At 36.1% G+C, this 10,289-nt stretch overlaps 1 protein-coding gene across 1 annotated transcript in view; it reads left to right on the plus strand.

The window, feature by feature from the left end:
- Positions 1-3,886, plus strand: part of PKN2 (protein kinase N2) — a 147,166-nt gene extending 143,280 nt beyond the window's left edge. Inside the window, exons 20-22 of the mRNA XM_090269696.1 lie at positions 501-608; positions 813-893; positions 977-3,886. Coding sequence (XP_090125822.1) covers positions 501-608; positions 813-893; positions 977-1,180 — 393 coding nt within the window. The 3' untranslated portion in view covers positions 1,181-3,886. The remainder of the gene's footprint in view (positions 1-500; positions 609-812; positions 894-976) is intronic.
- Positions 3,887-10,289: the final 6,403 nt, after the last annotated feature.

Below are 10,289 nucleotides of genomic sequence, written 5' to 3' on the forward strand. Positions count from 1 at the left end.
ATTTGACCAAATTTGTTAAGTTCTGTGAAATAAATTTAAGGAAGATTTCAGTAAGAGTATATGGTATATCCTAGGGCCAATAGATCATATCTGTTGTGGCTTCTTGTAGTCCTTGTTTGTGTGGTGTTTTGGTGGGGTTTTTAGTTATTTTTATTGATTTATTTACTTACTGCCTGGTTCTTTTTTTTCATGTAAGATTTTTTGTTGTATTTTTTTTTCCATTACCATTTATCCCCCTTATACCCTCTTCTACCTCCACCCACTTCCCTCCCCACAACAGTCACCACACTGTTGTCCACGTCCATGAGTCCTTTTTCTTTTTTGCTCAATCCCTCCACCTCCTAACCCCCACCCCCTACCCCCAGAGCTGTCAGCCTGCCATGTCTGTATTTTGCTTGTTAGTTCAGTTTGATCACCTGGTTCTTGATTGTTCTTTGGATAGGTGGTAAGATTTTACAGTATTGAAAATTATTGGACTTACTCAAAGATATTTCTTCTAGTCTCCCTTTCCTGGTGATGATGAAGAGGAGGTTTTTGACAGTATTGTAAATGATGAAGTAAGGTATCCAAGATTCTTATCTACAGAAGCCATTTCCATAATGAGAAGGGTAAGAATTAATGGTTTATAAACTCAAATTTTTTATATTGAAAGACATTTGCCAGTAGAACTCTAGAAGTTGTTTTTTAGTTCATAGATGCATGATTTAGATAAATACATACCAAAAAGAAATCTAGATCTTTGCAGGTTATGAGAATCTTTATCAGTGAAGTTGCTGGTTTTATTTTAACTTTTTTACTTTATCTTGTGTTAGCTATTAAGAAGAAATCCTGAGAGGCGCCTTGGAGCTGGTGAAAAAGATGCAGAGGATGTAAAAAAGCACCCATTTTTCCGAGTAAGTATGAAAATTTAGATTTTTTTTCTGAAACTACTCATCAGGAGTAGGAAACTAAAGTCATTTTATATTTTATAATTTAGCTAATTGATTGGAGTGCTCTGATGGACAAAAAAGTAAAGCCGCCATTTGTACCTACCATTAGAGGACGGGAAGATGTTAGTAATTTTGATGATGAATTTACCTCAGAAGCACCTATTCTGACTCCACCTCGAGAACCAAGGATACTTTCAGAAGAGGAGCAAGAAATGTTCAGAGATTTTGACTACATTGCTGATTGGTGTTAAGTTCCTAGACACTGTGAAACCAAGCAGACTGACTACAAGATGACCTCTTACAAACAGCAGCCTTTCATTTGCTCTCTGTGCCACCAGTAGCTTCTGAGTTTGTTTTTTTTTAACACATGAAGATTTGTTTTAAAGTACTTCTAATACCTTCTTGAAAAGTAGCTTCTTGATGTATTTTCAACGTAAATCTGAGCACTGGAAACAGTTTCATGGAGTTTAAGCTGAATGAATATCAGCTGTGAAAGTCTATCACAAACAGATACTTTTGGATCAATAGTCTTTAAAGAAAAAAAGAAAACTCCTCTATAGTCCCTAGTTTTGCCATATGCCTGCCTTTAGCAGAAGGAAAATGAATCAGTTAACTTCACTTAGCTATATTTTTGAAACGAAAAAAGGGCTTGGGATGCTATTCCTATTTACACATAGTGTGATTCTGTTTGAATAAGGCAAATGCTCTTATTTTTTTAAAGAAATTACTCTAATATCAAAAAAAAAGTAGTGGTAGTTTGTGCACATTTTTAGGCTTTTTTTTTTTTAATGAAAATAATTGATGTCTTTCTTGTTTTATAAATTTTTTTATATTTATTAGGAGAAAATTTTTATTGCCTTATCTTTACCAACCATGTAACAGAACCTCATAGCTTTCCAGCAGAGCTACTTGCCAAACAACTTTTTGTTTATTAAACTATGATGAAATGAACAGGAACAACTAAATATCAACATTTACTTAAAATTTTAAGAATGAGAACTTCTGATTAGCCTGAACCAAGATACTGTGTTACCTGTATGCATTCCCAAAGTCGACACTCAGTATGTTCAATCATACCTTCTTCCAAAATCAGTGAACTGATTACTGTTTTGTTTTTTTTATATTCATTGTACATTTATCAACCTAGTTCATCTTGTTCTTGTGTCTACTGTAGAAGGGAACTATATCTTTGTTAAAACATAGGGATTATTATGGTATACATGCTGTGAACATGTATATTTGCAAGTTGTAATGTATTCTATGTTGTAGGTTTATTATTTAATTTCACCACTTCATCACTTTTGTACAGTGGCCAAGCAGACACCTCAAACTCCAGCATTTACGTTAAGTGCATTTGTACATTTTAGGCCACTGGATCCAGATTTTATATTGGCAGTTACTAAGGGCAAAAGCAATATATTGTAACAGATTGTATAAATATTTTTGATAAAACAGTCTATATTTTATAAAAATTATTATAACACTAAAGCTGTACCTCAAAAGTCTCAAAAATAATTTGATCAAGTACTTTTTACAACTCTTCAGAGGATCCTTTTGTGGCTTTTTTAATGCTCTTATAGGAAAGTCTTTTTGAAAGCCATGACTTTTCCACTTGCCTGGAGTTTATTGGGTTTTTTAACTTGTTTGTTTGTTTTTCCCTTCTAGCTCATAACTTCATTGTTTTTCTTCAGTTCAATAATAACATCTTTGATTCTGTGCTTAGCATATTAGGGTCATCATACCTCAGGAATAGCAAGTTGTTAACGAACCATATTGAATTAACCATTTAATCACAGTGATCTCATGTCTTAAAAATTGTTTAAGTTTAAATCATGAGAAACATGAAAGCCCATCTATTTATAGAGAATTGAGCTAAAAACATTTATAAGTAGTTCAGCCTTAGCAGGGTATGTTGGCATGTTTCTATTGTACTCTGAGAACAATTAAAATTGTTCAGAGATAATTCATATTTCCTTTCAAATTGATTATTACTGAAGATCCTTTGGGGGATGATCTTCTAGAAGGAGTAATATGTTGTTTTCAAGTTACTTTTAAATGCCAGTTAACTTTTGGTAAAGGACAATAGAGGATCTTAGTTTAATTGTCTCACTTTAATTTAAACAGTATTAACACAACATTAAAAGAACACTAAATACTTTTGAGGTACAGTCTGTTCACCTTTTCTGGTTCTCAAATATGTATAAAAAGCAATGTCTAAAGTAGGCTTTTAGCATTAAAAACTGACAGCGTTTTTGTAACTACACAATGTACAGAAATTTTTTTAAATTGAAGCCAATCACTAAAAAAATTAGAGGGAGGGGTATATTCACACAATTAAGCTGAAGAAAGCACTAATTTTTTTCTGTAGTTTTAAATATATATATATTTTAGATTTTAAATTTTTTAACTATAGAGTGTAAATATATTTTGCTATTACTGTATGTATAAGTGACTGCTCAAGCACTTTGTGAAGAAATTTGGATATTTTAGAATGGTACACTATGCATTCAGATGAAATGTGCCTTTAACTATGTCATTCTAAGAAAAAAAAGTGTTTTGCAGTCATAAATTACCACAAATGCACAAATTAAAATTTAAATAGATTGTAATTTGTACTTTGGTTTTAAGTATTATTTCTTTTTGGAAACTTCTTGTTGGTCAAGTATGCATTAGCCTTACTGTAGTCAGGATCTCAAAGACTTAAACTTTAATTAGCCTTCTTACAAGTACTTTTTGTCCTGAGGAAGAACAAAATCATGAAGATTCACAGCAAGTTGTTCTTTTCACTGGTAATAATGGGAAAATTTGCATCTTACTCCTGTAAGGTCAGTAGCATGTATTATTCAATGGATATTAATCGAATGCCTTCTGTGTGCTACACACTGAGGATGGAAAGTTAGGAAAAGCATCAGAGTCTTCACAAATAAAGAACAGTATGCAGTAATGCTAAAATGCAAGCACTGTCTTATATGTACTTTTTTCTTGTTTTAGGTTATTTAATTTCTTTCAGAAAATAGGTAAATGTAAATAGAATACTAACCATTTTACAGTCATTGAAAAATTATAAATGAAATATTTTAGAAATATAAGATGATCCGTGCTATTTCTGTAATACAAATTGGAATCATAATTGAAACTATTATATGTTGACTAGGTAAATGCTACATTATAGATTCAAATCTAACACAATTGTTACAGGTATTACTGATCTTCCTAAAAAACTGAAGGGTGGGTATGAGAAACCCACAGGAGCAAATGACAATCCATGGATCATAATCTTAATTTAGAATTCTTATTTATATTCTAGCTATATTTTGAGGTATAGTGTTTCTCTAAGATATCAACCTTATACATGTAAGTATGTATTTATAAACATACATATATAAATATATACATTTATTAATAGAGGTAAGCTTTTAAATAACCTCTGAGTGTCAAAAGCCTTGCATAATTTTCTGTTCTAGTATTATCACTAAGTAGAAGCTCTAGGACCTCCATAATTTGAGGCATTTTTGGTCCCATTGAAGGTAGTAGTGGTCTCCAGCAACCCTTCACCCCAAAACAGCAAACATACAAGCATTTATCTGGACAAGCTAAGGCTTCAGCACCAAGAGTTAGTTAGGGAGTGCTGGAACACAATAGTGCGACTACTCAGAGGTCAGGACTGGAAGCTGAGTCCGCGTAATAGGCCAGAAACATAGGAAGTTGGAGAAAGTAAAGGCCAAAATGGCAGGGAATGTGGCACCCAGAGTGGGGTTGTTGAGGATGAATTCCTCTAGCAACACCATTACCACAATAGAATTAATGTTTGGTTCTAAAACCCTCAAGTCCTAGTTTGGAAGTCACTCTCTTTCTACAGTAGAATCAATACTTTCTGAAGGAAGGCTTCTCCAAAATAGAACAAAGGCCTTTCACAAATTGAGGTCAAGTAATGCACTATCAGAGATCACCAAACACGTGAGAGACAGCAAGCTAACTTGAATGAGAACTAACAGTAAATAGTGAATTTAGACAATCCTCCAAAAGAATTCAAATGTTAGAACTTTTATATATAATATATAAAGTAATTATGTATAAAATGTATATATACCTAAAATGACTAGGATAAACATGTAAAATGAATTTTAAAGAAATTAAACATTTTTAAAATCCAAAATGAAAAATATAATTGATCATATTTGAAACTCAGTGGAAGACTTAACAGCAGATTAGATAGCTGGAGAGAAAACTGTAAAACTGGAAGATATATCTGTAAAATCACCCCAAATCAAAAGATAAATGGAAAATATGAAAGGAATATTAAGAGTACAAAAGACAACTGAGATCCATGAGGAAAGAATGGAAGAAAGGCAACATTTAGAAAGATAATGGCTGCAAATTGTCAAGCACTGGAAAATATTCAAGAAGTACAGTAGTCTCTAATAGGATAAATATAAGTAAATTTATGCGTAGAGCCATTGAAACTACAGACCACCAAACACAATGTCTTGAAACTATCCAGAGAGAGAGGACTAGTTGTCTATAAATGAAAGACTAATAGCTAACTTTCAATAACTACAATGGAAGCAGTATAATTTTGTTTTAAGAGCATTAGAGAACAAAATGTCAACCTGTAATTGTGTAGGTAGAAAGTGAAAAAAGTGTTTTTAAGAATGCAAGCAAATAGTGTTTTTTTTAAAGGAGAGTTTAACATCAAGGTTCCTACTTTAAAGGAAGTGCTTTAACAAGAAGGAAAATGATCCTAGAATGATGATCTAAGATACAAAAAAAGCTTGCATACAAATAAAATTGTAAACATTTGGGTAACTCTCAATAAACCAAATCAATAGATAGATTTTGTTCCGGACAGCAGTAGTAAAAAGAATTGAGATGGGGAGGTTAGAGCTAAGGTAGTCTATTGTATTTGGAGGATATCAAGGTACTGATTCACTTTAGTTAAATGTACATTATAAAATATCAAGAATATTCACTCAAAGAATGGAGTGCATATCAATTCCAAATCAAAAGCTAATATGGTGGAAATAAATTCAAATACATTAGTATTCAAAATGTAAATGGAGTAAACTCACAGTTAAAAGCAAGGTATAGTTTTTTTTTTTAATCTAGCTTTATAATATTTACAAAAGGATACATCTAAAACATAATAAAAGATTCATTTAACCAAAAAGATTTAATAATTTCAAATATGTATGTCTCCAATAATATGGTCTCTAAATACATAAAAAGTTGTTAAAGCCACATAAAGAAACTAACATACTCATTGGGGTAGAAGATTTCTCTTTGCTTACATTATTGGACAAAGAACTTAAAATCTGCAAAGAGATAGAATGTCTGAACAAGACAATAAGCTTTGTCCAATGGACATAAATAGAAATCTGCATCCAGCAATTAAGAGATTCTACATTCTTTTTAAGCACACATGAGACTTTTTTTTTTTAATCCTCACCCAAGGATTTGTTTATTGATTTGAGAGAGAGAGGAAGAGGGGCAGGGACAGAGGGAAACAGATGTGAGAGAGAAACATCATTCTGTTGCCTCCCATATGTGCCCTTCCTGACTAGGAATCAAATCTGCAACTTTTTGGTGCCCAGGACAACAGTCCAACCAACTGAGCCACTGGACCAGACCAACATGGAGCATTTTTAAATACTTTAATTGATCAAGAAATAATAGTGGTAATTAAATATTTAATAATTGAACAATAGTAAAAGTATTACCTACCAAAAGAATATATAACAAAAGTGGTTTTTCCAGGGAACTTTATAAACTAAATGCTTATTAGAAAAAGGAAAGTTAAAAATTGATCATATTGTGGGTCAAGATGGCACTGTAGGTAAACACGGCTTGCCTCACACAACCACATCAAAATTACAACTAAAATATAGAACAGCTGTCACTCAGAACCATCAGATACCGTGTTGAATGGAAGTCTGACAACTATGGAACTGAAAACACATCCATCCAGATTGGTAGCTGGGGCGGAGACACAGAGTGGGCTGGTTTCACATTCCCATGTGGTGGATAAAAACTTGGGAGCAAGGAGTCCCAGACCCACACCAGGATCCCCAGCCCAGAGTTCCAGTGCCAGGAAGATAAGTCCCCGTAACTTCTGGCTGCAAAATGCAGCAGGGATTGAGTCAATGGAAGAAACTTCTGGAATCCCAGGCAGTTCCTCTTAAAGAACACACACACACACACACATGACGTGCTTACTCAGAGTCACTCCCTCTGAGCTCCAGCACGGGGATAGCAGCTTGAAAGGCACCAGTGGCATATGGTGAGGAACTGAAGTGTCTTGACATCACGGTGAAAGCTGGGTGACTGCTATCTCTGATACAAAAAGGCAGGCAGAGGCCATTGTCCCTTTTCTGAATCCTTCACAGAGCCACAGAGCCAGCAGGCTGGTGCCATATCTGAGATTACCATCCTGACTAACACTTTGTCCCACCCTGGAGATCCCCCCAAGACTCAGTCTCACCCTACTTAAGGGCCCATCCAATCTATTTTTCCTTATAAATGGTTGGTTTGGGCTCATGTTTCACAACTTACTAAATCCTCTGAAACAAGCAATAGCCAGGCTCACTGAATCCCCAGACCCCATACCTTATGCTATGTGGTGAGAGGCTGGGCACTATTAGCAGCCAACCTAGTATCACAGCTTGGCTTCACCTGGGAATCCCGAAGCCCAGCACAATTAGGAGCCATCTCAGATTGCTTATAGCTCAGGAAGAGTGGCCCCAGGCAAAACACAGGTAGGGGCTGACCTTGGCCTGCATCAACCACCACCCTGCCCTTGCACAGCTGATCTTCCAAGAGGGCAGAGGTTGGTGGACAGTGGTCACAGCCAGTCCTTGCAGCTAACTGGCCTGGGTAAATCCCTCCCATTGACCTGCCAACTCCAATCAAGGCTCAACTACAAAAGAAAGGTGTATTAAGCCCACACAAAGGCTGCACATCAGGTACCCAGCTTGGGTGATAGGGGATGCTGTGCTACTGGGCCCTACAGGACACCTACTACATTAGGCCATACTACCAAGATAGTGGGTCATAGCAGCTCTACCTAATATGTAGAAAGAAACAGAGGGAGACTGCCAAAATGAGCAAAGAAACATGACCCAAGTGAAAGAACAGATCAAAACTTCAGAAAAGGAGCTAAATGAAATGGAGAAAAGCAATCTTATCAGGTGCAGAGCTCAAAACACTGGTTATAAGAATGCTCAAGGAACTTAGTGAGGACCTCAACAGCATAAATAAATCGTCAAACTGAAGGATGCACTAATTGAAATAACAATTTGCGGGGAAACAATAGTAGAGCAAATGAAGCCAAGAATCGAATCAATGATTTGGAATATAAAGCAACAAAAAACAACCAATCAGAACAACCAAAAGAAAGAAAGAAAAAAGCAACCTCTGGGACAACTTAAAGCATTCCAACATTCATGTCGTAGAGGTGCCAGAAGGAAAAGAGAAAGAGCAAGAAATTGGAAACCAATTTGAAAAAGTAATGACAGAAAAATTTCCTACATTGGTGAAGGAAATAAACATACAAGTCCAGGAAGCACAGAGCGTCTCAAACAAGATGGATGCAAAGAGCCTCACTCCAATACACACCATGATTAAAATGCCAAAGGTTAAAAAACAAAGAGAGAATCTTGAAAGCAGTTACCTACAGGGAACTTCCCCAAAAGACTGTCAGCTGATTTTTCAAAAGAAACTTTGCAGGCTAGAAGGGATTGGCAAGAAATATTCAAAGTCGTGAAAAGCAGGAACCTACAGCCAAGATGGCTCTACCCAGCAAAGCTATCATTTACAATCGAAGGGCAGATAAAGTGCTTCCCAGACAAAAAAAACTTACAGAGTTCATCATCACAAAACCATTATTATATGAAATGTTACAGCGACTTATTTAAGAAAAAGATCAAATCTATGAACAATAAAATGGCAATAAATACATATCTATTCACAATTGAATTTAAAAGAAAAACAAGCAAACAAGAACAGAGACTGAATCATGGTTACAGAGAGGGTTTTGATGGTTGTCAGATGGGAGGGGGGCGTGGGTGAATGGGGGAAGAGGTGAGGGATACAAGAAGTACAGTAGGTAGTTAGAGAATAGCCTGGGGGTGTAAAGTACAGCAGTGGTTCCCAACTTTTTGGCACCAGGGACTGGTTTCCTGGGAGACAATTTTTCCACAGACCAGGGGCTGGAGGGGATGGTTTGGGGATTATTCAAGTGCATTACTTTTGCTGTGCACTTTATTTGTATCATTGCATTGTAATATATCATGAAATAATTCTATAACTCACCATAATGCAGAATCAGTGGGCACATTGAGCTTGTTTTCCTGCAACTAGATTGTCCCTTTTAGGGGTGATGGGAGACAATGACACCCATAGTGTGTTGCTTATGTCCAGTCTATTCAGTAATCTCATTTTGGTGGCTGTCACTGCAGAAATCCTTGCTTCACAAAGATAGGAGGTTAGATATGGAAGCAGGCTTTTCAGTGCTTCTATAGCAATCTCAAGATACTCCGCCTTGACTAATCGGAAACATGGAGATTTGAAGTCTCGGACATACTTCTAAGGCCACCGTCATTTGTAATCTCAAGCAGTTGACTACTAGCACAGACAAAGTCAATTCACCTGGCTTCCTCACAGATGAGTCATGGATCCATTCCTTCCCAGTTTGGGGGTCTTTTGTTGTTGGGAAGTAATGCTCAAACTCTTAAAAGCTGAGATAGGTGATCATGCACCAACTGGGAGAAAGAAGGCTCTGGCTCAGTGTCTTTCAAAATCTGCTAATGTTTGAAACGTCAAAAATCTCAGTGTTCACTCATCACCCCCATAGTTCCAATTTGGCTTTGAATACAGCAACTTTATCTGCCAACTTGAACAGTTATCATCCTCTCCTGAAGTGACATGTTGAGTTCGTTGAGCAAGTTGAATTTGTCACACAAGTAAGCAAGTTCTGCAACCCATTCTGTGTCACTGAAATGTGCTGCCAGTGGTGACTTTTTCTAACTAAAAGAAATCTCTGGAGAGGCTCTTGTAACTCGGAAACTGGCCAGTGATCTACCTGTAGAAAGCCACCTCACTTCTGTGTATGAGAAGACGTGTGCTCTGCATTCATCTCCTCTTAGAGTTGTATGAACAGACACGAATTAAGGTCATGTACTTTAATGTGGCTGATAATTTTAATCACATTCTGCAAAACGTTGCTAAGTTCAGGTGACATTTTTCAGCTAGCCAGCATTTGTCTTTGGATGATAACATGCATAGACTCACATTCAGAAAGCTGTCCAGTCGTGGCAGCAGCTTCATCCATACATTTACCAACACAAAATGCACAACTCGGTTTTT

This window comes from Furipterus horrens, unplaced genomic scaffold (genome assembly GCF_987537825.1).
Source record: "Furipterus horrens unplaced genomic scaffold, mFurHor1.1.pri manual_scaffold_3, whole genome shotgun sequence".
Lineage (NCBI taxonomy): Eukaryota > Metazoa > Chordata > Mammalia > Chiroptera > Furipteridae > Furipterus > Furipterus horrens.